Source organism: Rissa tridactyla, chromosome Z (assembly GCF_028500815.1).
Source record: "Rissa tridactyla isolate bRisTri1 chromosome Z, bRisTri1.patW.cur.20221130, whole genome shotgun sequence".
Taxonomy (NCBI): domain Eukaryota; kingdom Metazoa; phylum Chordata; class Aves; order Charadriiformes; family Laridae; genus Rissa; species Rissa tridactyla.
Genome location: NC_071497.1, coordinates 56,431,567 through 56,458,006, shown reverse-complemented (window position 1 = coordinate 56,458,006; position 26,440 = coordinate 56,431,567). Strand labels below are relative to the sequence as shown.

At 39.1% G+C, this 26,440-nt stretch overlaps 1 protein-coding gene across 2 annotated transcripts; it reads left to right on the top strand.

Annotated features, from left to right (window-relative positions):
* Nucleotides 1-797: 797 nt before the first annotated feature.
* On the top strand, nucleotides 798-14,565 carry LOC128902799 (programmed cell death 1 ligand 2-like). Of its 2 annotated transcripts, XM_054186383.1 has the most exons (7): nucleotides 798-931; nucleotides 6,914-6,982; nucleotides 8,230-8,592; nucleotides 9,662-9,946; nucleotides 10,509-10,649; nucleotides 11,390-11,431; nucleotides 13,574-14,565. In XM_054186383.1, the coding sequence occupies exons 2-7, from the start codon at nucleotides 6,928-6,930 to the stop codon at nucleotides 13,654-13,656; spliced, it is 969 nt and encodes a 322-aa protein (XP_054042358.1). In that variant the 5' UTR covers nucleotides 798-931; nucleotides 6,914-6,927; the 3' UTR covers nucleotides 13,657-14,565. The 2 variants fall into 2 exon arrangements, with proteins under 2 accessions (XP_054042358.1, XP_054042357.1); XM_054186382.1 differs by lacking the exon at nucleotides 798-931 and having other exon boundaries at nucleotides 6,752-6,982.
* Nucleotides 14,566-26,440: the final 11,875 nt, after the last annotated feature.

Here is a 26,440-nt window from a genome sequence, read left to right as displayed (position 1 = left end):
GTCCTCTTTTATGTCTCCCACCCATTATGTCATCATAAATTAAAAGATAGAGTGATAAACTGCAGTATGTAAGTAAATAGTACCTAGTAACAGTAAAATGCACAGACACATCCATTGATAAAATTTTTTAAGAAAATAGAATACTTTATGTTGGAAAGGAGCTCTGGCAGTCACCAAGTCCAACCTTCCACTCAAAGCAGGGCCAACTTAAATCCAATTGTCCAAGCTTTGTCCTCTCAACTTTGCTATATTTGCAGGATGGAGACTCACAACTTTGCTGGGCAACAGTATTTGACTACCCTCATTTTGATTTTTCTTTTTTTTTTTTTTTGCTAATAATATGGATATAGATGAAAATGCTCAGGAAATGTATTCTGCAAATGTGTTCTGCAAATGTTAGGTAATCTCTTGAGCAATTATTGTAAAATTAATATAATGAAAATTATGAAAAAGTAACTTGATAGTTTGGTGAATGCAGAACAGTTCTAGTAGATGCAAGTTCAGATGCCAAGGCTCTATACTGCTCTAAACAGCTATAAATTCAGCAAAAAATTATGAGTGTAATTAAAAGCAGAATTTGAGCATATGAATTGTACAGAATGCTTTGAATAAATTTGTTTGAATGCATGTTCTCAGCAAGACAGAGTGCTGAACTCAGAGTACATTCATCATGAAACACCAAAATGAAACTGGAACTGCTCACAAATTCATAAGAAACTTGGTGGTTTCCTTTTAACACAGTCACTTGTTTTGTGACATAAAGCCTGAAGATCAGCCTATAAGCTGTGCTATTGGTGCATGTTTTAAACCGATCACGAGAGGTGGATAGTTGCTGCTATCATGCAAATAGGATAGAGCTACTTTGTAAAACTTGGAAAATCTTAGCTGTTATATGAACCTGATTCTTCCAATGACTGCATAAAGATCTGATGTGAGTATAATTGCTGCTAAAATGCAAATCAATATTTACTGTATTTCTGACTGAGGGATTGCAGATTTTTTTTCTTACATTCTTAAGATTTGCTTAAATTAGGTTTATTTTCAAATGATTTGTAGGGAGCGGACTCTGATTTTGAACCAGGGGTTGTATAAGTCCCAGATCCTAAAACACAGGTCCATATAAATTCAAATCCTGGGGAATGAAGAGTTTCAGAAGCTGAACCTGTCTCGCAACTCTATCTTCTGTCATAGGTGAAGGCAGAAGAGTGGTGATAGCGAGACTCTTCAGCTTATGCATTTGGCTGCTGCTGTTTGTAAATCTTTTATTCTGAATTTCAGGGAAGAGTTTTAAGGAGAAAAAAATAAATATGTATATATTTGTATCTGTATGTTCCTGCTTTCTTTTGGTTGTTATTAAGCAGATGGTAGGTTGTTTTGCTTGTACAGCAAATCTGGGGACTTTCACCTTCTGCATTCCCAGGAGGAGCACAGGCTAGAAGTGGGGAATTTCTTGTGCTTCTCTGAAAAGTGTTTCTTTCTGTTGAAGTTGGAGATATGCAGTGTATTGCACCAAAATGTTACCCTGTATTGTTCAGTGCCACTGCTACGACCTGAAAGGCGTGTGTTCTGTAGAATACATAGCTGCATTTTAAATGTAGTTAATGACATTCTCTGTAACAAAATTTAAACGCAATCTTATCCTAACATCTATGGGAAAAAAATACTTATTTGAGATTGTATTAGAATTATTGTTTTTAACGTTGAACAAAAAAAGTGACAGTGAAAAAGATACAACAGGTGACAGTTAAACAAGGCAGGGAAAGTGAAAATTCACAGCGAGGGTGCGCAAAGAAGGAAGTGAGAAATGATATCTCTTCACCTGAAAGCCGAAGTGAGACGGAGAGCAGACTGAAAGAATGCAAATAGGCTGTCACAGGTGATGTGAACATCAGATATAAAACAATGGACCCAAAAGCAGATTGACCACATAGTGAGGTGGACAACAAGGCGCTGCAGTGAGGGTGCAACAGCAGAGAAGGGGTGTGTGGGTGTGGGGTGGGTTGGAGAGACTGAGAGCTGAAGACTACGTCCACAAGACATACTGAGGCAGGCCTGAGAAACGGACTTTGAACAAATGTTAATATGCATTGCTAGATTTTTTACAAAATCCCTGAAATGGCAACAAAATACCTTCTTTGTGATGGTGAATTATAGAACAGATGTAGTTTGTATGAGGATCTAGTGCTCCTCTTTTTGTTGTTTGTTTTCTGACCTAGGATTTTTAAACTTTTTTTTTAAAAAAAAAACCTGGATCCTTCACTGAAGGGAAAATCAGTTTAGTCATTTCATGAGGAGGCTGAAGATTCTATCTTTTTGCACACGTGAGAGTGTTGGAAGGAAGCTTTTGAAACCGCAAGACGCACAGAAGACAAAGGAGTTTCAGTAACAGAGAAAGACAAAGAAAGCAGTGGCTGGGACCCCTCAATCTTTTGCAGTGTACATATGTGTATGAGAACTTTGTAAGAATGCCTGTGTTACACCTGCTAAAACTGAGCATGATCTCATCATAAGTGCTGTCAGTGTGCTAACTTGGTCTGAAGGGAAATAAAATACAAACAAGGGTCTGTATGCCATACCTACTTAACTTTAAAAGGACTAACTACTCTTTCCTTAGTCCTTTAATCCTTTAATATTTATGGCTGAAGTCTGAGTGATTATTGTAACCTTCTATGTATGTTTGAGATCTGCTTTAAACCTGGAGAAAAGACGATGTTCTTGGAAGTTTGTTTAGATTTTTCCAACAGTTCTGATTATTCTAGTGGAAGATATGCCCTTGGTCTATGAAACTTTCCTTGCTTACTGCTGCTAAGTGTCATTATGTAAATGCTAAATGTGTTCACTATTCTTAATCATCCATTCGCTGGAATACAAACATTTTAATAGCTGAAATGGTGTTTCCAGGAAAGGGTTATGCATGATTTGTTAGACTATAAGGTCCCTGAATCAGTGACTGTGCCTCTGGTTGTGTTGGTTTAGTGGACAGCATAAAGAAGATTCATGCTGCACAGGATCCTTTGCTCTTCTTGTGTTGGCAGCAATCAGAGAATCAGAGAATGGTTTGGGTTGGAAGGGACCCTTTAAGGTCACCTAGTGCAACAACCCTGCAATGAGCAGGGACAATTACAGCAAGACTACTAAACAAAGGTGGTGCCAGAGGGTCTTGTACTAAGGTCTTACACTAAGATGCCCCTTTTATCTAAGAAAAGCATTACTATCTTCCAGATACATGGATGAAAGGAATAGAATTTAATTCACGGTTCACGTTATTCAGATGTGGGTTTCAGTCTGTGATTTCCATGTTCCTTTGCTTACAAAGCTTCTTGCAAACTCTTCAATATTGTCAGCATTGTGGGAGCTGTCACTAAGTGAGGTCAAATCAGTCCTAGAATCAGAACAGACTGCTGCCATCCTCCCTCATCAACTCACTGTGATTCACAACCTGAGTGTTCCCTGAAAATAAGATCCAGCAGGCATAACAATAAACACGTGCCAAAGAGATCTACTCAAAGCACAGCTACTTAAAAGAACTATCCCAGCTTTTGCTCAAGAGCTCCATGGTTTAAGCACACACCAGAGTTTGATGTTCCCCTTTTTCCACCACTGTTACCTCCGGAGACCATCTTTATAACATACAGCTCTGTTAGGACAAGCACCTCTTCAGGTCTGTCTGTAGAATTGAATTAAGTCTATGCTTTATGTTGAAAATTGAATAATATGTTGAAAACAATATTATGGCCTAGAGCATACAGCTTATGCTGTATGCCAATGGGAATGCCAAGTCTAAATTTTCTGAGGGAACAAGAAACATCTTTCTCACTCCTTACCAGGAAAATTTTGGTGAACCACTTGAAATTTTATGTGAACTGCTGCATTTTGTTGGTCAAAAAATACTTTTTTTTTGAGATGAGCGTTACAATCCCTGTCGGCATGTGAGCTGGAGACAGGACTAAAGTCATAGACATGATCAACTGAATCAAAAGTAGGAAAACTATACACAGTGTAATTTTGACATTTGGTGGAACTTTAGCAATTTATTATCATTTCCCTCTAGATTTCTCTCAGCATTCACTAAGAAAACTTATCAGAATACGCTCCTTTGAGCCAAAGAGAGTCAAGTATGGGTTTCAATTTAGTACTTACAGTAAAATATAAAAGCTGTATAAAAAGTGAAGATTATATTCCCCCCTTTTCCCATTCATATTGTAATGCCTTTGTTTTCATTGTTCCGATTCAACTTTTTAGTCTTGGGCCCTACATCCTCATTGGAACTATTACAACTCATAAAAAGCCACAACGGTTTTTACATGTCTGATGCTATGAACCCTCATCACCTCAACCCTCAAAGGTTTATTTAGCTTCATTTTCGTAATCACACAGCACTGTGTGAAAACTTGCTTTTTCTTCTGCAGGTTGGTCTGGGAAATCAACTTACTGACAGGATCCGAATTGCTGTTGAAATGTCATACAACTTCCTCATGTTCTCAGATGTGGATTTCAATTCCTGACTTTGCTTCCAGAACCACTAACTGCTGAGTTTTATGGTTCCTTTCTTATATCCCTACGAAGTTGTAACAGACAGATGAAGAATATGCTTTAGAAATGGCCTTTTGCTTAAAGGAAAAAAAAGACAGTGCTGTGACAAAGTTGTTGGGATTGTTGTGTACACGGGCTACTGCACAGCAGGGCATGGCATATGTTTTACAAAAGACAGGGAGAAAATTAGGGCTATTCTGTAACAGCATGAATGGTTGGTACTGCAAGCTCAGAAGAAATCACCTTGCAGATGCTCATGCAGGCCTTCTTTATGGAAGTATGTCAGGATGCCTGGCAGAGCCAGATGATTAGGTTGCGTGGGTAGACTGCACCGAGGTTGCGCGACAGGCTGATGTCCACTAGTGCGAGCACGGAAATAATTTCTAATGCAGTTTCTAATACAGATCCTTGCTGATAGTTCCTTGACCCTTCTAATACAGACCCTTACTGATCTCCACAAGCATTCCATGAGTCTGCTTTCAGTACCACAAGTAAAAATGTTTCCCTGTTTGGTTCTTCTACCTATTTATGGTATATGTCGTGTTCTTCTCACACTAATCCATCTGGTCAGGCAAGATTTGCTCTTACTTGATATTTAATAATTATGATTGTTTTATGCTGCGGATTTGATTATGTATCCCCTTATTTTTGTTCTATCCTTTTACTCTCAGTAATATGTATATTATAAAAAGCCCCTTCCCCTACGTTATGCCAGATACATACTCTGCATTCTCAATGTATCCCGAGCTGTAAAAACAGAGCAGATGACCCCAAATGTCCCACATGAGGCTAATCCAGGAATCTAAATATCGATAGGAAATACTGTTAAATTCCTCATTCAGTTCTTCCCTGTATGTCCACCTGTTTCTAGGTAGGCTGTGTGGAGAAGTGAGTATAGCAGGAGACTGAGGACAGTAAATTTCTTTATAGTATTAACTGTGAAACACTGTGGTGGCTACGTAATGAGTGAAATTTATCCTGCCTGTCAGGGCAACATTTGTTTCTGCTTGCAAGAAATGGAGATATTGATGCTGATGTTGTTTATTAGCTCATTTCTCATACAGCTAAAATACTTACCGATTTATCACACATTAAGTAGTGGCATTTCAGTCCGTCCTCTGATAAAGGTAATTAGCTTTCATTTACATGTGATAAGTCTGCTTACTGTAGTTTGCATATCCACCTTTATGGTAACATAAAAGTCACCTTCAGCGGTGACATCAAAAGATTAAGGTCTAAATTTTTAGGAAAAGTCCTCTAATTTTGGCTGCTAACTTTGATAAAGCTTGAGCCTGACTTTCTGAGGTACTGAGACCTCAAAGGTGGAAGCAATCAGAAAAATGCAGCACCTAAGAAAATCACAGCCAAAATGTTTCAAGCTGAGGCACAAATGAATGAGGAAGTAAAATTAAAAGCCTTCTCCAGTAAGTCTAGCTCTGGGGAAGTCTAAAATTGTTCCTTCTTTTCTTTACTTCCTTATGTTTATTTCTGGATCTCCTCTAATCTTTCAGATTATACTGTATGTTAGCATGCCTTATTCAAAGTAATTCTTTCTTCTGATCTGTTATCTCATTAGTTTTGTTACAACTGTTGTCCCTGGGTTGTGGAGTTTTTTTGCTTTTTAGGTAGGCTGATCTGTATACAGAAGCACAAACAATAGTTCTCTTGTTACTAGAACAGGAAAATACTCACTCTAAAACAACCTTCTGCTTTTGCATTATTTCAGGGCTGTTGGTTTACTGTCAGCAATACAAGGTACTTTGTACGTGTCAGGCATGGCCACCTGCAAAGGGAAAGAATTAGCAGCAGACTTAAAACCTAATCCATTCTGAAGCAGACTTTAATTTACCTACCCCAAGATTTCCAATACCTCACATGGAGCTCCCGGTATCTGCTGGTCCTGAGGTTAAAGAACTCAGACAATAAGTATCCTCAAAAAAGTATACAAAGCAGAGTTGAAACAAAATCAGGGTTAGTGATCTTGTAAACGACATAGGTGTTAGTGCAGGCAGTTAAAAAGTCTGCTTGTGCACGTCTATGAAGCTCTCACAGTTTCAGTGTGAAGCTGTTGAAAAGCGCTGCTCTGTCAGACTATTTAAGACTCCCTGCAAGGTATGGATCCTGAAAGCCTCATGGACGAAGTTGTGGTAATATTTTCTTTCCCTTCATTGACATAGGTCAGTGGTTCATATTCTCTGTGCGTGCATGGATCGTTTGAATCAGGATTTTCCTTATTTCTAGTGGTAGTCTAGTGTTTGTTTTTATTTTTGATGATTTTTAGCTGTGATAGGCTTTTAAGGCTAGTATGGCTCTAATCCACCTCAGCAGAAGACAGTTGTTGCAAGTGATGCAATCTGATGCAATCCTACTTTTGTTTCAGATCCACCTGAGAAAATGTTCCAGATCCTCACAATGCTGTTGGTGGAAACACAGCTCTATGTGGTTTCAGGTGAGAGAGAAACTGCCTTTCAATTCCACCAGCAGAACCAATGCAGAGACCGCTACACCCTCAGCACATGGGCTTCAGCATCTCCAGCGACACTTGGATGAATAGCCAGTGATGTCTTGAGGCTCTGCTTTACAGAACGCACTGTGTACTAATTGAGTGCAGGACAGATGTCCATTGCTTTCCACAACTGGGCTTCTTTAAAGCATGCTGTATGGACAGGCATAGCTGTGAGAGGGAGGATGACCAAACCCACCTAAGGCAACTGTAAATTAAACAACCTCAGTGTGAGGCCGAGTGAGGTAAAACCACGTGTATTTATTCCCCTGTCCGTGCCTGTAGCGGGAGCAGCTTGGCTGAAGCCCAAAAGGGGCTTGGCACATCTTCATATTATTTTTACCCTCACTACAGTTGTATTAAAATGAATAAACAAACATTGCTAAGAGGAATTGAAGCTTTCCCTCTAAGTATTTCACAAACAGTTGCATGAACTTCTCTTTTGAATGTTACTATCAATATTTCCAAGTGCTTTTGAAATAAGTCTACCAATATAGGGTACATCCAATATAGAAAGTAGTAACAAGGTATATTGAATGATGTATCATAAATAACTCTCCTTTATCAGTACACTTTAAAATGGTAAAATATTCATAAAAATATGAATTTCAGATTTTCTGAGTGGCTAAGAAGATTATTTTTATATACTTTCTGTAATACTGTTGCATATATCTGAGAAGACACATAGCATCAAATGATACTCACATGGCCCCAGGCTTATGGAACTCTAATTGCTACATAGCAATTCTTCCAAGTTACACATGCTTATCCAGTTTCACAGGAGTTACACTGGATTTTCTCTTTGTAAAGGATAATGAAATTAGGTATACTACTTTCAAAATTAACTGTTTCCTTACTAGAATCCTAGGACATATAAGATACAATCATAGTTTCACAGAAGTTCTCCCTGTGTAATCACTTACTCAGCCTTAAGTTATTTCTAAAATGTGAAAATTGCTCATTTTGTCCTTGTCTTTCAGACTTTGTAATCAATACAGAACATAGATGATTTGCTATAAATACTACTGACATGGTAAAAATATTAGTCTGAACAGGGACAAAAAAAGGCTTAAAACTTTTAGTCAAACCAGTAACGATATGCTTGACTACATGACACCTTTTTGCCCAAGTTTAAAGAAAATCAGAACATGTTTGAATAGAACAAATGAAACTGTTTTCTTTTCCTGCTCTAGCTTTGTTTACAGTTGAAGTTCCTCAACAGCTGTATGTTGTGGAGTATGGGAGCAACGTGACCATGGAATGCAGATTCCCCGTGAACGGCTCATTAAACCTAGGACTCCTGACTGTTGTTTGGGAGCAAAAAAAGCAGGGCCAGCCGAAATCAAAAGAGGTGTACACACTCCACAACGGGAAGGCATTTGCTCCATCCCAACATCACGATTACATAGGAAGAGCAGCACTTCTGCACAGCGAACTGAAATTTGGACGAGCTATCCTTCAGATCACCGGCGTGAAGATCATAGATGCAGGATCATACCTTTGTGTCATTGACTACCATGGCGTGGACTACAAGTACATTACTTTGGAAGTAAAAGGTTAGTGGCTGAATTGAATGGAAGTATATAGTCATCAAGAGGCCCCTACTAAATTCCTACAGGTTTGTAGAAATGGATTAATTTGGAGGAATTTGTTGCTAATTCTCTCACCAAAAGCCTGTGCTCAGGCCCCAGGGGAACCGAAGCAGTTGTCTTAGTGCTGGCTAGTCTTTAGTTCAATGGTCAGCTGAGCTTCTCTAGGAGCAGCTCGTGCCCTAGAGGAGGAGTGACTGCCTCCTCGTTCATCCCTCCTCCTTCTTCCCGCACCCTCTTCTCCAGTCCCCCTACACCCTGCCTCTAATTTGACACCCTGCCCTGTTAGGCCGCCTCTGGCCATTCTCAGAAGTCTCTCAGAGGGGCCTTAATTTACTTACGAGCCCTGCTGCAGCTACCCAAGTGGCTGGGAATTCCCCAAGTGACTGCAGCTCCCAGAGCACGGACGTGTTATTTTCAGTTTGTCAAAGACAAATGGACATTAGTAATAAAGGCGCATGTTACTGGATAGCACGATAGACCAGTCCTTTGAAAAGACTCTGGTGTTTCCCACTAACTGCTGTATGTCTGTGTGATACAAGGCAGCATTCATTTCCCACCCAGGCATTTAAATAACAAGCTTTGCCATGCGCAAAAATGCATACAGCCATTTTTAAGACCCACATTGCTTCCTCTGAACTATCTTCAGAGAAATTCTAAGTTCATTTTGTTCTAATAAGATGAAAATACCGCACTTGTCTGCAAGCTATGGTAAAACAAACATTAAAACCAGCCTTTAAATGGCATATTCAAAAAGTGAAAATAGAGTCCCAAGAGATTTCACTCGTTTCCTCTGTATTGATAAATTATAAATTGTCAACTGCTGCCCTGTATAAAGTAGTGATCTAAGTTCTGTGACTGTAGGCATGAGAAGGATTGAATAACAAATATTGAATTGTTCTACAAAACATCCTTCATCATTTCAAATAAGTACCACAGATACCACCATAGAAAAAATAAAGGGAAGGGGGTAAAGTGAAGTGGGAAAATTACTATTGTTGCATAAAGTAATTTCACTCTACTACTTCTTATGCAGCACCTTACAGGAGGATAAACACTCAAGTAACGAGAAAACCAGGTGAAGACAAGTTTGTTTTTATGTGCCAGTCAGAAGGCTTTCCTCTGGCAGAGGTTTTCTGGCAAAATGAGAAGAAGTTCAATCTCAGCGGATCTGCAAATACCACCTATATGCTGACTGCAGATGGCCTCTACAATGTCACCAGCATCCTGACGTTCAAACCAAATACGAGTGAGAACTACAGCTGTGTGTTCTGGAATAAAGAACTGAATGGAGAAACTTCAGCTCACATTTCCACTTCAGGTTCGTATCACCTTGAACTTGTATGAGACAGAGAGTGTTTGAACATACATCGTGTCCTATGAGCCAACACTGGAATTTGGTTCTAGAAGAGAGTGTAATATTGATGCTCTGGAAAAAAAACCAAGTCAGTATTATTTACGTCTTTGAAGCCTCAGCTAGCTCACAGTCCAACAAGCCAGCCTGTCATTTTTCAGTATATTTTAATTTTAGGGTAGCTCCCATTATTTGATAGCCAGGACAGAGGGAATTCTTTAATCTGCATGGGTGTCTTCCCTGACCTAGACTCCTAATTAATTGTTCTTCAAATATGATACAGATGAACTGCAGTAGTGCTCACTCAAGTGCCATAGAAATAAGAGATTTGATTCATTTATTGTAAAGCTTCTTATAGTAATATTGCAGAAAAAAGTATTCATAAAATGAGTGTAAAACACTACGTTGATAAATTTTAAGAATCTTTTGCTCAGCCAGAGCAAGACTTTGGAAAATCAGAACTGATAACTTCATAAATGATGCCTGTTTTGTAAATTATAAATTTACTTCCTTTTCATGTTTTTGACAGCTTTAATAAGTACACAGTATAGCGGACAAAAATCCCTGATCTTATTTATCGTCCCCATGTGTGTGATGGTAGCTGTCCTTTCCTCTGCACTAATATACTTTCAAAAGAGAAAATCATGCAAGAATGGGCAACCCAAAAAAGGTACATTTTACTTCAGATAGTGGATCTTTTAACTTATTTTTTATTTTCCCTGTGAATGGTCTTTTGGAAATTTTAGTAAGTCTAGGCATGCTTGTGTGAATTTGGTCCTATTTAATTTCTAGATGCGCCCTGTTCTAAAATGAATCTTGGATCATTTGAGTTAGGTTCTATTTTCCTCGCCTTGCTACTTACCTGAGACAAGGTATACAGGAAGATATTTTTTAATCTGACCAGCTACTATTCTGTAAAGAACATAAACAAGCTTTGGCTTGGGTAAGATGGGCTGTAAAAACATAGTCTGAATGGTGTTTTTATTCATGGCTACAAAGACATTGTAGCTACAGCATATGATACAGAACTTTTATTTTTGACATTAAGGCTGTATAGCTGAAACAGTATGCTGTACAGAACTACTATGAATAGTGTTTCTTCCCTTGTTTGCAGGTGCAACAGTGGAAAAGTAATAAAGCAAACAGGCTATTATTCTAGTCTTTTCTTGAATATGAATAGACTCCAATAAACTCAGACAAACGTACTTACTGTCGTGAAATGAAAGTCTTGCTGTTATGGACTTCAGAATTTGGTTAAAAATTTGTAGAGAAGTTTATGTATTTGGTATGAGTTAATAATAAACCTAAATGTGCTTAAAGCTCAGATTAATCTAAAAGTTTGTTGAATTGTATTTTTTCTTTCAAGTCTAGAAATGTTTAAGCTAAATTTTTATGTATCTACTTTAACAGACAGGAAAAGAAAACTGAAGCCTAACCTGAAAGATGAGAAGAGTAAGTCATAGGGTTTTTTATATTTGTGCTTAAGGCTTTTTCTTCTTACAGCTAAAACATTTATAAATCTGTAGATGGCAATTTAAATAATGTTACATCATAATAGAGGCTACTTTTGCATTTAAATACAACTTTTCTTCAGTTTTCTGAAAATGCAGTATCTAAGGTTATGACTTTCTCACAGGCGATGTAAAAATTTATAAATGTTTGCTCCCTTTCGCTGAGGTACAGATAGCTTGCATAGATAGCTCGGTATATACCTCTGTATACTCAGTGCAGTTCTAGTAGCCTCAGCTGAGTAGGATACACACAGAAAGCTGGTTGTTTCGTAAGGCATCAAGATTTTTGTGGTAACAGTCTGTTATACTTCTGACTTAGGCCACAGGTCTTAACAACAAATAATGATACCTCTTTTATCTGGAATATTAGATCATCTGCTGAGCCACTTCTCATCTTATGAGTATGTGACTTTCCTAGAAATCTAGGAATTTTTACACTGGAGAGGGAAGGTAATGCCTAAGAAAGTATCAGGATGCATATAACTGTCCTGTACTAAAATTGAACTGAAAAAAGAAACCACCGTAGAAAACTAAAAAGCAATATGATAAGCAAGATCTTAAAATACCTACTTATATAAATCAGCTTTGTTACGTACAAATAAGTCTGAAAGGTTAACATATTGTCAGGAGGAAGGCTGTGGCCAATGTTAGGAACAGCGGTATTGGGTTCAGCTGTCCAAGCAGCTCCTGACACAGCCTATTGAGGCCAGACCTGAGGCTGCCTAATGTGTTCCAGGAATATGAATGATTCTCTCCCAAGGAGCAAAATCGGAGCAAAACTGCAATGCAGCTGACCAAGCGGCCTGAAGAAACTATATGTAGCAGTTTCTGGACACGTAGGGAGTTTGGGCTTTTCCGAGGACACAATTTACCTGAGAAGCCACCCGTGTTTCTCACTGCTAAAAAAAAATACACAAAGAAGTCACCACCTCGAAAAATGACTTCTGTAGGTGAAATGAAAACTAGGGATTGGATGGAGGGGGTATGAATTCACTGATTCTCATATAACCTCAGCTTGCATCTTAACCATATCTGTCCAATCCACTGCCATCAGTAGATATTACAGTCAAAATGACACTTTCAAAAAAACACTCTCACCTTTCAGAAATTGGCACTTGCTGGAGTCAAAGGCCCTTTCTTACTTTTCACATGATGGTGTGAAACTTCAGTGGAATTATGCCCTGTGCAAATGAACAAAAGCTCAATGCAAGCGTCAATCTGGGGGACAGCGTTGGTGCGTGTCCAGGCGTAATCCCAGTGCAGGTTGTCTGAGCACAGCATGTCTTCCCATGGCTTTTTGTATTACTGTTGTAGAATTTTCCACTTTGTAGGCCCCAGCCTCCTCTGTGCACTTACTGAAATGAAGAAATTGAAGGAGAGGTTGCTGCTTTCTGTGGTTTTGTTTTACTTCTTCATTTTAATGACCGAAAATCTTTATGCAACATGCAGTAAGTCATATGACAAACATTTATATTTCTCAGCATCACATATTTTTAAAAAACACTGGAAAGAACCTTTTTTCCATGATGAGTAGGTAGTTGAAACATAAAAGCCACAGATACTTTACCAGAGAGCCTTGGAAATGACCCACATGGCCCCGGTTACAGGAACAAGGATTGTTCGTGTTATCATTTTAACTTACAGCTCAAGCTGTATCAGCACTAAAGATGTAGGACATTTGACCTCATCACTGAAGTCCCAGTTCTGCAAACTTTTATTCAGACGCACAGATTTTACTGACAAGCATTCCCGTGGATGCTATCTAACCAGATTTCAGTTTTGTTATTTCATTTATATGTCTGATAGTCAGTGATAGCTTTGACATAATAGAAAATACAGAATTTGGACCACAGGTAAAACAGAGAGAGAAATTTCTTCCCTTTGAAAAGATTGCAACATGATGTCTTTGTAATTAATGGCAGCTTTAAGGAGCCATTGTAACTTCAGCATGGCCCAGAAAAGCTTGCATACAATGAAGACAGAGATTTCACTCTTTACCATTCAATTGTTAAAATCAGGATATTTATTTGCTTAAATTATTGCCGCTTTAAAAAATAATGCTATTCCATTTTCTTTCTTTAAGGAGACGATTTTAACTCTCAAACTGAGGCTTTATACTTGTCAACTATCACGGCTTCGAGAGACAGCGGGAGTGTGGGTCTGTAAAAACTCTTCTTCTCACATGCCATAATTTGCACTTTTTGTATCTGTTTTTGGGGACTTCAAAGTAAAGTTACAGCACTTTAGCTTTGGGACGAACAATGAACTCATGGGGATTTATTGGCACTGCAGCAATGGAAAGATATGCCTCTTCAGAGACTATATCTTGAAGTTACTGAGAATCATGCTGTCATGAAATGTGGTTTACCATTGTGAAGAGGTTATCTGAGTGCCTTTTATACACTTCACTTTTGGACTTACTGTTGCTCAAGGAATTTTTGTTTAGGAATGCCTTTATTAACTGTTCCAGTCTCAGGAATGGTGCTTGGATTCAAACATCTTGTGGGAATTTGAATAAAAGCTGTACACGCTATCTTAAGCCTGAACAGTTGACTTTCAGGTGGAGACATCATTACATGCCTGTCTCTCATTTCCAAACTTTCCAAAACATTAAACTGGAAATTACCACCAGTACCCACCAGCACCCACCAGCATGGCAATATACGGAAGATATTTCATATCACAAAAGCAATAAAAGGTTGAAGTTAAATCAAAGGACAGACAAAAAAAATACCTACACCAACAGTAAATCAACATTATGTCACAGAAGAGAATTTTAATGCACAGCCTGTGTAAAACCCCGTCAATAAGTCAAGTAAAAAACGTGAACTGTGATGCTATGCTACATGACAGTAAGAAGTTTTACATTTGAAATGATTACTCAACAGAATTTTCTTTAGGAGGAATTTGGAAGCAAAAGTGAAAATGAAGCTCAGCCAGATTCTCCACTGATTATTTTTAGACAGTAATTTTAACTTTTCTCGGAGGAAAATATGAGTTTTCCATGCCAGGCACTTACCTGTTTTACTTCCTATTACTGGAATGCCTAAAAATGCCTCATTCAACTGCGAATACACCATGTGCTGGGCATAGCTTCTACAGTGCCAGTTTTGAAAAAACATCCAACAGGAAACAATTCTGCATCTTGGATAATCATCAGATACTGAAGCAAGGGCACAGGGTAGGATTTGTCATATTATTTTCAAAGAGCACTGGCTCTGGTGAGCTGCGTTTTCTCCTAAAACAGACCTAACAAGGTTGAATAAAGGTGTTCACATGGGAATTACTTTTGTCATTATCTTATTCTTGGAAGAGTGCTATCTGTTCCACAAAAAATATCATATCAGTAATGTCACGGTTTTCTTCATAGCACTTGCTCTGGATTAGATGGGAGCTGCTTCTCCAGTGTCACGTTGCAGCTATTTACTCCAACACAAAGTGGACCTACAGTGCTGCCATGAGACCAGAGAGACCCTCACCCTCTTCTGTTTCACCAGATGTCTAATTTTAAATAGCAGGGCTGCTGTTGATTTTACTTGTGGAAGAGAAAAAAACAATCTCTGTCATCACCTCTACTTTAATATCTATGTATTGTGCCTTTAAATACTCATTTGTAGCCATTGGATTCAGCTGAGACAAATCCACACCAGGCTTGCTATGTCCTCGCTGACATGGCAGATCAGGTAGATGTTGGAGAATCAGAGGCAGCTTCTTGAAGCATTGCTTAGCTTCAGAAGCAATAGCAGCTTGGGAACTGCCCTGGCTTGCACCATCTAGCAATACTTAAGGGTCAGTGCATAAGGTCAAGCCATTTTCTCCCTGTGCCAGATTTGTATTCTGCTGGGAACCACGAGGCCCTTCTGTCAGCTGCGGTGAAAAATCTAACCCACTGTGTTCCTGGAAGGACTTCATTTTGCATTTTTCTATTTCCTTTTTCCTCATAAGCACAAAATGGAGGTAATTAAAACTGAATTTATGTGCATGAACATAAACAGTACATCACACCCTTTGAAATTAGATTATGCTGATTATCGTTGTTCCTTACTGAAATGGAAGTCACCCTGACATTATCTTATGCTGCTGAGTAAATGTTGGCTTGGCGTGGGCAGGGAAGAACAGGTGTGGGCAGCGCTTCCTATCCATTTAGCAGGCATAGCAAACACTACCCTGCTTTCCCTCTTAATGGTCTGTACATTGAAAGGTTTCACCTGGCATCTCTAGTGAGAGGCAGCTCAGCTTTGCACAACAATCCTTTGCTCTATCCACTCCATTACATATGAGAGGAGCGATAATACTATTTACTGTAATAACCATAAGAATACCTGGAAATGTATCTTGGTTTACAAGTCTCTATTTTTACCAGCTCTGACTGGATACTTATGAACTGCAATAAAAATGAATCAAGATGATTGCCACATCTTAGTATGTGAAAGCTAGCTTGTCAGCAGCTTGACCAGTCTGTATGTGTCTATGAATTCACGCATGAGTTATTTTTTACTGTAAACCATTGAGCATATGATATGTGTGTGATACGATGAGTCTCTGTTCTTTCTGCTTCAGCTACTGCTTACACGCTGTTATCTTGAAACAGCTGAAGTAAGAGTTTTCAGATCCAGAGAAACTGCCTGCAAAATGTTTGAAGGGCTTGGGTTTGGGTGTTTTTTGGATAGTTTTGAAGTTTACAGTGAGCTGGTATTATTAGATCATAATATGTTAGATATTTTTAGATGTAATATAAAGATTAGTTTGTAGGGATTGATTTTAAAACTTACTTGTACTCTTAACTGGCATTTTAGAGTGGCATAGTGGATACCTTGCATAGGAAGCTTCTGTTATCTTTTATGATATTTACCTCCTCTATTAATGTCCTTACATTTGTCCCAACTAGGAGAATGTCATGAGCAATAGTATGTTAGTATACTGTGTAAAGGTATGGACTCAGTTAAAGCTGGTGGAATGTTTGTATGAAAAGATAAGCAAAGAATCTACCCACTGGTTTATAGTCATAAAAAGCATAGTTCACTGAATTTTAATGATGACCATTTTTCACAAGCCAGAAAAAAAAAAAAAAGGCTTTAAGTACTGAATTCTTCTTGTCTGGCTAAGGAACACTACTTTTGCAATCCTCTGGCTTGCTTTACTATGAGTGAGATATTTGCCATTTTAGCACAGGGATGACTGGCAAATTGTTTGATTAGTGTTCCTGCTCGTTCCTCACCTCTGCTATTTACCGTAGATTTTAAGGGCTTGCAGTAGGTTCACCTGGGCCTTTCTACCACAGCAACATTTTCAGTATCTGTGAGCTGCAGCTTGCTCTGTGATTAGGAGCACAGAGGAGAGTAAGATTAGCTCTGTTTTGTACCACATTTTCATACCGGCAACAGCCTAAACCCACTCCATTTCCTTGATTTCCATTGGCACAGATATGGTGGAAAGCAACAGTTAACATCAAGAATGTTGTTAGTATCTTTGGGAAAAGACTGAAATGGAGAAAGGATTTCTAGTGGCCAGTTCTTATGAGACCTACATCTGCATGCCAGAAAACTAGCAGATAATTCTGACCATGGCTTTACTGTGAGCAGATGGAAATGCTTTTTAGAGGTTTGGATTGCCAATGAACAAAACCCTATGTCTTTCTTAAGAAATGATGCAGTCATCTTTTCTTACAGAATTTCTTCCTTCACCTGACAGAAACATGCTGCTTGCCACCAAAACCAGTAACTTCCTACTTCACAAAATAGCAAAGGAGAAAGGTTTTACAAACCATCTCTATACTGTAAAGAATCACTGTTACTGGAACAGATCTAACTTCAAAGTTGGCTTTACTTTCTGTGGGGTTGGGGGTCAACTAAGTGATCTCCAGAAGTCCCTTCTAACCAAAAGTGACTGCTGACTGTAAATTTTTTGTTCAATTAGCTTCCATATCCTGTAATTATCTGATTTTTATTATACTCTGATAAAAGTGTGGCCTGAAAGTATAGCCCCAGATCAATGACTGTCATCTGGTTTGACAAGACATCCTATTTTTCCTCAGCATGTTGTCAAGTGTGCTCTGCAATACTATTTTATAGCCAGCGCACTATAATATTTCACTCAACTGCAATATGCAGCCATATGGTAAAAAGTAGCTGACACAGGTAAGTGCACCATGCAAACATTGTTAAAAGCTGACTTGAAAGAAACATTAATCAACTTCAGATGTATTTGCTTTTGGTTTTGATGTTTACTGCCCATTTTCTGCAGCTGAGGTTTGTTTACTCACAAGCCTCTTTCCTTAATGGGCTTTTCCGAGTGAGAAGTGAAACGTCTTTCATGTAAAGTCTGTGTTAGAAACCACATTACATAAGGAAATAAAACAAACCATATGCAGTAGACATTTGAAGGGTGGGTTTAAGTGCATTTGTTATACACACGTGTTTTTCAAGCAGTGGGGCAAGATGATTACATGAATCTCAGCTGCCCAAGGCAGGGTTTTCTGTGGTGAGGTGGGGAATCTATCTAGTCAGAAATTTAGAGTTCTAATTGCAATGGAAATGTTATTCGCAATAAGATTGTTGTACTACTGGATGACTGCATATGTGTATGAGATCCACCTTTTGTCAGGTAAGATGATGAACATACTTTTCCCAGATCTAAAACAGACAATTGTCAATCTTAATAATGCTCCAGCTTGGCAACAGTTATACCAAAATGCTAAGCTGACAAACTGAAATAACTCTTTCCACCTTGTATTCATGGAGCAGGAAAGTAAAGCCTGGCAGAACAAAGAGGTCAGGTATTGGTGAAGAGACATATAAACCGGAGAATGTCACTGAGAAAGGAGAAGCTTTTGGTGGGAAAGGGGAACAGAAGAAGGTCAACAATTTTTTTTTTAAAAGGGACTCAGAATTTTTGTGAGAATAGTAAAGTCAGATGAAGCACTGTAAGCTCAAAGAATTTCCTGGTTCTTATAAGAAGCCATGAACTGTTGAGGAATGCTTCTGTAAATCCCCAAAATATTGTGACCCTACTCCACAGAGCTGTCTCAGCCTGGTGAGAAAACTGAGGCAGCAAGAAAGCTGCAAATTTATTGAGCAAAAGCAACATATGCAAAGTCTTTGATTTTCTGTATGTTTGCCATGCACATATCTCATGGTCCTAAAGAGTTGTGAAGTAAAAGGTAAACCACAGAATGCAGACCTTTCTGAGATATTGCAGAAGATGTCAGCGGTAGAGCCTGCTTCTGGACTAGTTAAATGCTCAAAGCCAGGAGTAGAATCTTACTCAGCAAATTTAGAGATGGAGAATCTGGTGAATTCCCAGCTAAGAAGCTTACTTACAAGAAATCTAGAGTCAAATTTCGCAGAACTGGATGAAGATTAGTATATGCTGTGAATGGGAACTATTTCCACTTTCCCATACATTCTGCTGTTGAACAGATTTGCAGTTTAACTTCAGAAAAGACTGCTGGGCCAGTTGTTTTAATTGCCCCTATGTCACATTTATGAAGGATTGTTCAGATTCTTTATAACAAGCCTCAAACTTCACCTCCACCAAGTTGTTCAGCTTTCCAAAACTAAAAATGTGTATGACAATTGCTGCAAGACAACAGAAGATCAGAGCCCCAGTCGCCTCTAGTGGGAGGAAGCTGGTTGGGTTATGTATTCCCAGGATTTCCACAATACTGAGTTATACAATTGTACCCCACATTGGAGAGAGGAAGGTGGAAAAAGCCCAAGGGTGTGAAAAATTTTCTTGCATCAGTGAAGACAGTCTTGGACAAGACATACTCCAGAAGACATTTCAAGGCATGTGCCAACTTTGCTCAGTTAGCCATTGCTGACCTTGCCCAATCTCTGATACTTCAGACAAGGGCACCATTATTTTGGAAGCCAAACTGTGCACTGGGATAACTTAATGTTCCTGGTGCTTCCAGGTGAGTGGCTACAGTCTGAAATATGGAGATTTAGGTGAGCATCTTGCCTGACGGGCAAACTGCTAATGGGCAGAAGCTGAAAGGTTCTTGACTCAAATAGGGAACGCTATGAAGACTTGTAGGAAGTGATTAGCAAAATTAACTAGCAGATGGTCTCACAGTCCCATGTAGCGAAGGCCAAGGATTTTCTCAAGTCAAAGGTCACCAACCTACACATCTTCTCTGTGATGAGTCTTGATATAAATCATGCATCCTTTGTTGATCTGCATATTTTCAGTTTCGTTCTTTAATTGATTTGCCTCAGATACCCTGTCAGTTATGGCAGCACAACTGCATATAAAACTTAGCTCCAGTTCTGTGCTATACATATGACTTGCTCCTTGACATGTTATTTCAAAAAAAGATCACAACTGAGATAATTAAGTTTCTTGTTTCCATCCTGCATAGTTGTCCTTTTTGTCATTGCCCTTTGTAGTACTCAAGTACTCCTCGGATTTTCCCTGCCTGGTTGAGAGGGAAGACAGAATTGCAGTTAAGAAAAATATCTCATTTAGGTTGTTGAAGGAATAGTCCACCAGGATGGAAAGGAGCTGTTTAAAAGTCAACAGTGGCATAGAAACAAAGGTATAAAGTGGCTCTGTGCTAAATGCAGTGTAACAATTAAACTTCTTCAGCATTTTATAGTAGGGAAGCTCAGAAGATGCTGTTCAGTGAAAATGGTAGAGCAAAACCCAAACTTGTTTACAGCTAGTGCTCAATAAGTTTATGGAAGGGATTGTATGGCTTGGGTCTTGTGACATTGGGGTCCTGGACATGGTAATCATGAGACCTTCTGTGCTCCTGTCTTAAAGATCACACAAAGCCTTTTTACCACAGGCTGAGGTCTATACGTGTGAGGACAGCAGCGTTCCTACAGTTATAACTTTCGAGGCATTGTTTCCCTCACAGTAAGTGTTGCCTGTATTAATTTTCCTTCCTAACCCTCTTTAATAAACAAAAGTAACAAGCTGCAGTTATCCACTACTGAGTTCCTACTCAGAGACTCTGACTGCTTAGGCCTATGAACAAAAAAAATGTCTGTTTTAATAAAAAAGTTTTGCCCTTGGTGTCTGGCCAGACACTTGTTCAAATCTGGGTTTTTCCCAGGAGAAAAAGAACATGTGCACTGCTTTGATATGTATTGAAACCTTACTTGTCATGGGAAACAGCCCTCATCTTGCAGTGTCATAAAGTATACGCTCCAGTAAAGGGACCTGCTGCTGGTTTAGAAACCAGTTAGGTGCAGCCAGCCAGGCTTGGAAAGAGGGCAATCGACAGCACAGATGGGCCCACGGTCCAGCCAGGAAAAGCAGTAAGTCAGGATTGCGGGGGACAGGCTGGGCATAGACCTACCTGCAGCTCAGCTCAGGCAAGGCTTGGGTGCCTGGGCACGAGCCTAAAGGGGGCTCCTGGGCCCATGGGCAGAGGGTGCACCGGCGGGGGTCATCGATGAGGCTGTCCAGGACAGCTAAAGCCTACTGTTAGACGTAGCCCCCTAGTAATGAGGAGTCCATTGCCTTCTGTAATACATCCCATGTTCATTATTACTAGTTTTAATAGCAATCATCTTTTTACAAGAGTAGGACATCTCCTGTGACTCCATTCTTAGAGCAGCCAATTCTGCAGTAACTATGCTCCTTCTGCTTTAACTGTCATATTTAACTACATGTTGCTATTTTTAAATGCAATAGGGAAGTACTGATGCATAGAGCTATTATATTCATACTCAAATATAACTGTTAACAAAAACTAAAAGTCAATTAATTTCCAGTTGCTCTTCATTGCACAGCAGCACTATTTTTTCCTTAGAAAAGCAGGAACAGCCCGAGTTCCAAGTAGAGATTTGGAAAAGTCTGAGCAGAAATATGGCCAACTTGATCCCTGTACCTGCTCCAATGGACTTTTTTCCCTGATAATATGAAAGTAACAAAGAAACAAAAGTTGTCCCAGTTTCTCTATAGTTAAGCTCCGCTGAGCTGACCACAATGCTGCTAACAGATCTTATCTCAAATTAGGCAGATTGGTTACATGCTTTAGTGACCTATTCACTTCTCTCTTTTTCAAAGCAAACTTGGTTAACTTTAACAAGATGCCACCTCAGGGCAGCTTCCCACATCTACATGGCATGACTTTGCAACTTTGCTACTTCTCACCAGGCAGCAGACCAGAAGATGGGTGGGGCTGATAACACAATACCAAGTGGTAGAGACCTTCCTTGCACTAGTTCCGCCTTTACTGAACAGCCATGCTCAGCCAAGGCCTTTTAACTTAAAGAGAGCATTACACAAGGTATCATGGCATGGATCCAAGTGATCTTCAGTTGAATAAATCATCAGCTCAAGTACTACAGAAAGACCTAATAGCAGAGTAATGGAGAATTACAAACAAGATCCCATAATAAGATCCCATCACGTGCAGACAAAAACATGGCAAAATGCAAGAACAAAGCAAGTACTATTAAAAAAAGACAAAGACAGATGGTAGCTATGATACTTCCTCCCCTGCAAAACAGGGAAAAGGCAGCAGCATGTTTTACTAAGCAGCCCTGAGGATGTGAAAACAAAATAGTTTCATAGCTGAGCAAATTCTGTTGCTGTTCAGTTATTTAACCCCTGCCCTGGCTGTCGGGCACATAACCCTGGAATACTGTGTCTCAAACAGTAACAGGATTTTGCTGGTGTTTCTAATCAGGAATTTGTTAGCAAATTACTAAAGGTTTCTTTGTGTGCCAGACAAACGGCTTTCGGTCCTATTTTCTGTCTGATTCCTCTCCTCTTCCCCTGCCCTCCTCTGCATATTTCATATTTCAAATTTCCTTGAGCAGACACAGAAAAAGCAAAAATAAAATGACCACACATTTGTTAACATTTTTACCTATATTACTAACACCAACTGAGTCAGAGTACGACTCTCTGGCTGATGTCTCCAGTAATCCGTTTCTGCTGGTGAGTCTCTAAAGGCTTTATTCTACAAATATAGAGATTTGAATATTTTATGCTATTAGACTAAGGTGCCATTTCAAGTCAAACTCTATAAATACAATCGGCAAGCTGTCTGATGCCTAAGCACTGTCCAAGGATGCTGTGGGTGTGTGACGGCTGTTTTGAATGCCATGAGAACAACTGCACAAGTTGCTTCTCGTAGGAAACAATAACATCGTTGCAAGATCTGGTTTTTGTTCTTTTTTAAAAAATTGTTTGCTGTACACTAGCAACATGTGTGAATTTTGTAACAGAGAGACTCGTAATCTGTCTCTGGTGTTCTTAGAGTTTTAATGACACCTAGCCCTTGTCAAGCAGGCATAAAAGTGGTACCTTCCATTGCTATTGGTATGAGAGAGGCTTGTATTTTGCCTGTCATTCACATGTTGAAACACCAGATTGCTAAGTGGTTCCACCTGTTTCGTCAATAATGAAATTATAATGTCCTGATTCTGGTGCAAAATCCTGTATTTCTGCACCTCTTCTATTCTTCTACTGGTAGAAGTTCAGTTTTCAGCTCCTTAATTCAGATTTTCACATCGCATTTGGAAGCTTCTCATCAGACCTTTCAGCCACATCTGTAATGTAGCACAGGACTCTGCCTGTAACATGGGCATTTTTTTTTGCTATCTCAGCAAAAGGCATATTATTTTGAAATCCAGTTCATAGTGGGAGTAGGAAGGAAGAAAGGATGAAATGTCAATATTAAAAGGATTGTCATAAAACTTGGAGAAGAGGATCACAAGACCAAGAATGTCACATGACACAAGACAGCATGTGCTCATGAACAAGTGCTTTTTTTAAATCTTGTTTTTTCTCCAAATTTTGCTGAGCAATGGCGTATCTTTTTTTCCCATATATAGATAGAGCTACATCCTGCGGGGCACCAAGGTCTTGCAGGTCCCTTTATGTTCAATGTAAGCTGCAAAAACTGAACAGTTTCAAGGACTGGATCTATATACCTAATTTTTCTACTGACTGCAGTCATGCATGTTATGCTTGCTTACAAGCCTTGCAAGCTTGTAATTTTTTCCAGCTGAAAAAGCAAAGGTTGCAGGAACAGTTTTGCCTGTGTGCCTTCCCATAAGCTCTCAGGTATCTATCAGAGGAATTAAATAGCAAACAAAATTTTGCAAATCCATCTATGAAAAATTAATTTGTAATTGGCTAGTCACTAAGGTTCCCTTTTTCATTTCAGTAGAGATTAACTAGAATTCTATCTATTTGTACATGGTTTTTCGATAAAATGGACACTCTGTCAAAGAACACAAACACGGCATTTTGAAATGTGTTGCCTGAGTAAAAGTTGAAGGAGGATCACGGGATACTGTGGATGAAGCATGAGAGTTTTGCCTCGTTTAATGTTGGGGACTGCTCATGAACTATGTACGATGCATCCCAAACAGAGAACACAGAAATGACAGGGATTTTGATTCTGGGCGTTATGGTTTTTATCCTTTACGTAAACTTCTTCAAGCTGTTCAAGGAACAATACATACTGGCTGATCCATTACTTTAGGAAAAAATCATAAAATGGGAAGAAAACATGTCTGCAACTTAAAAGCCTGCTCAAGAAGTGGACCCACTGACTTCCTCCTCCTGTTTATTCAGTGCCTATCCAAAGGCAAGCTTCATTGGATACTCTCTAAGTCTTAGACTGGAGGGGCCAGTGAACACCAGATCCTTATTCATACCGTCGAGTTTGATAGATTTTGCAATGTTTCCTCCTCATCTCTTCCTTCCACGATTCCCATGTAAACACAAACCACATTCATATAAGCATGGAGATGCAGGTGGCCTCATCCAGTTCCTCCTCCCTGGCTGATCAGTCCCGAAGGTCAATAGTGAAACACTCACTCACACATCTTACACACACATCCACATTTGCAGTCCTTTTCAGGTCATGTACAATAATTTTCCACATCCTGTTCACTGAACTTAGCCCTGGGTCAGATCCTAGCCATGAGCCTGCAGTCCTGAGGCCTTTTTGATCATTCTTGTTGCCCTTGGTACGCCTTTTTGATGTGAAAGGGTGAGAACAGCCAACAGTGTTCAAGTGACAAGACCACCTTGAATTATGCACTGATAAAATAACCTTCTCATTTCTATCAGTAAAGTACTATTGAGTTGGCATTTGTTAGGGCAAAACGTCAATGATTTTAAAAGTGTTTAAGAGTTGATACTGTAGCCCTGGTTTAGGAGTACATTAAAAACATGCTAATTTTCAATGTGTGAATAAAAACCTCTCATCTTTACAGTAGGTCACACTGAAAGTACTAAAGTGTTTAACGTATTTAACTACCACTGCAGCAAATGGGAGTCACAGAGGCACTTAAAGCACATACTTGCTAAACTGGAGTCTTCTGACTAAACACCTTGCTGCATCTGTCCTCACTCAGGCACGTGCATTTTCAGTCACAGAGATTACTTCAATATATTCGGGTCTGTCCAGCAATTTTCATTGGTCTACATAAGCAAAACAGAAAAATAACTCTTAATATGGAAGTATAGTATTCTTAATACAACGTAGTAATTATTCTTAATTAGACTGTAAACACGCCAGTCACTCTGAGACCTGTGTTTCCCAGGACTGTTTAAGAACAATTGGTGCTGTTTCATCATATGATTCCAAAACAAGAGTAATAGAAACATTTCTGCCTGAGCATGCCCTTATTTTGCATTCATTGTCACGTGTTTACTATAAGTATTAAGCCAAGTCATAAAGCAGTATCTGAGCTGGAAAAATGGCATCCAAGGATACATAACTTGCTTAACAAAACAAGTAAGCATTGATGTGCAGAACTGTATTTTGTTCTGCCAGTATTCCAACCAGTTTGCTTCCCACTCAATAGTTTTGTGGGTATGGTCTACAAAAGCTGAAACGCTTCTCTCTTTTTTTAACTAAGATTGTATCACTGAAACAAATGCTTTGATTACATTTAGGAAAATGTCTATTTAACTCTATCAAGGAACTGCTGAAAGGTTGTCATGGTTCAGTGACTGAAAAAATGTGACTACTGGGGTGTAGCCTAAAAGCAGAAGTTCATAAAGCACTTCCCCTTCTAATCTAATTTACATCTCCAGAAGAACAAGCTCTATAGCTCCACACAGTGTTTATTTACGAATGTCAAATCTCTAAGCAGGTCACAGGATAGTTAATTAGAGATTTTTCTAAATGTGGATAAAGTCAACTAACTCTCTATAATTTTTCTAATGCATTCTTCTTTAATGTGTTTATTTTTCTGATAGGTTATTTAGTATCTGTGAGGTCCATCTAAGAATATAACTGACAGTATTCACACTTTTTGTGTGCGTGTATATTACCAGCTAGTCCTGATGTTGCATCTTTTGCCCCTTCAGATCTTCAGCTGAAGTACATGCTTCTGCTTGACAAAAAACTTGAAATCTGTCTCCTTAACTAATTTACATACATAACAATTTGGTGAGGCTCATATTATTAGCAAGATTTTAACAACAGAGGCTTAGGTGACTTCCTAGAGACCACACAGGTGTCCCTGCATGGTCTCAGACCAGAAGTCAGAACTCTTTGGATACAATTGTCCTCACTGCTCTGAGACTCCTGACTGGAAAACATATTTTGGCTTGATGTGCACGGAATAGGCATGAAGAGCAATTTACCCATAAATACAGAAAAGAAGAGGCTCTGCTTTATGCTGATGATAATTCTTGCATTGAATGGGTTACCGTTACCATTTAATCAATGATGATTTGGGATGAGCAATCAGTTTTCATGTAATTTATCAAGAGAGAAATGATTTCCCAGTTTTGTCCTGCAACTGGAAGATATTCTAAGTCTGCAATAGATCACCAACAAGCAGGAAAAAACATCATGAGTTCAAACACCATTTATTTTACATTGCACGTGAACAGGAAAGAGTTAAAAAATATGATGCCTTCTCTGACAGTGACAATTTCAGTTGTACTTGCAGCTGCATTTTAGGGATATTGGGACAGCTCTACCTCAGTATCGACTTGGCTGAATCTGACACAAGGG

Excerpts from the sequence above, each read along its gene's own strand:
- LOC128902799 (XM_054186383.1), top strand. The coding sequence starts at position 6,928 with ATGTTCCAGATCCTCACAATGCTGTTGGTGGAAACACAGCTCTATGTG. Across the intron at positions 8,593-9,661 it reads CATTACTTTGGAAGTAAAAG|CACCTTACAGGAGGATAAAC; the intron begins GTTAGTGGCTGA and ends CTTCTTATGCAG. Across the intron at positions 11,432-13,573 it reads TAACCTGAAAGATGAGAAGA|GAGACGATTTTAACTCTCAA; the intron begins GTAAGTCATAGG and ends TCTTTCTTTAAG.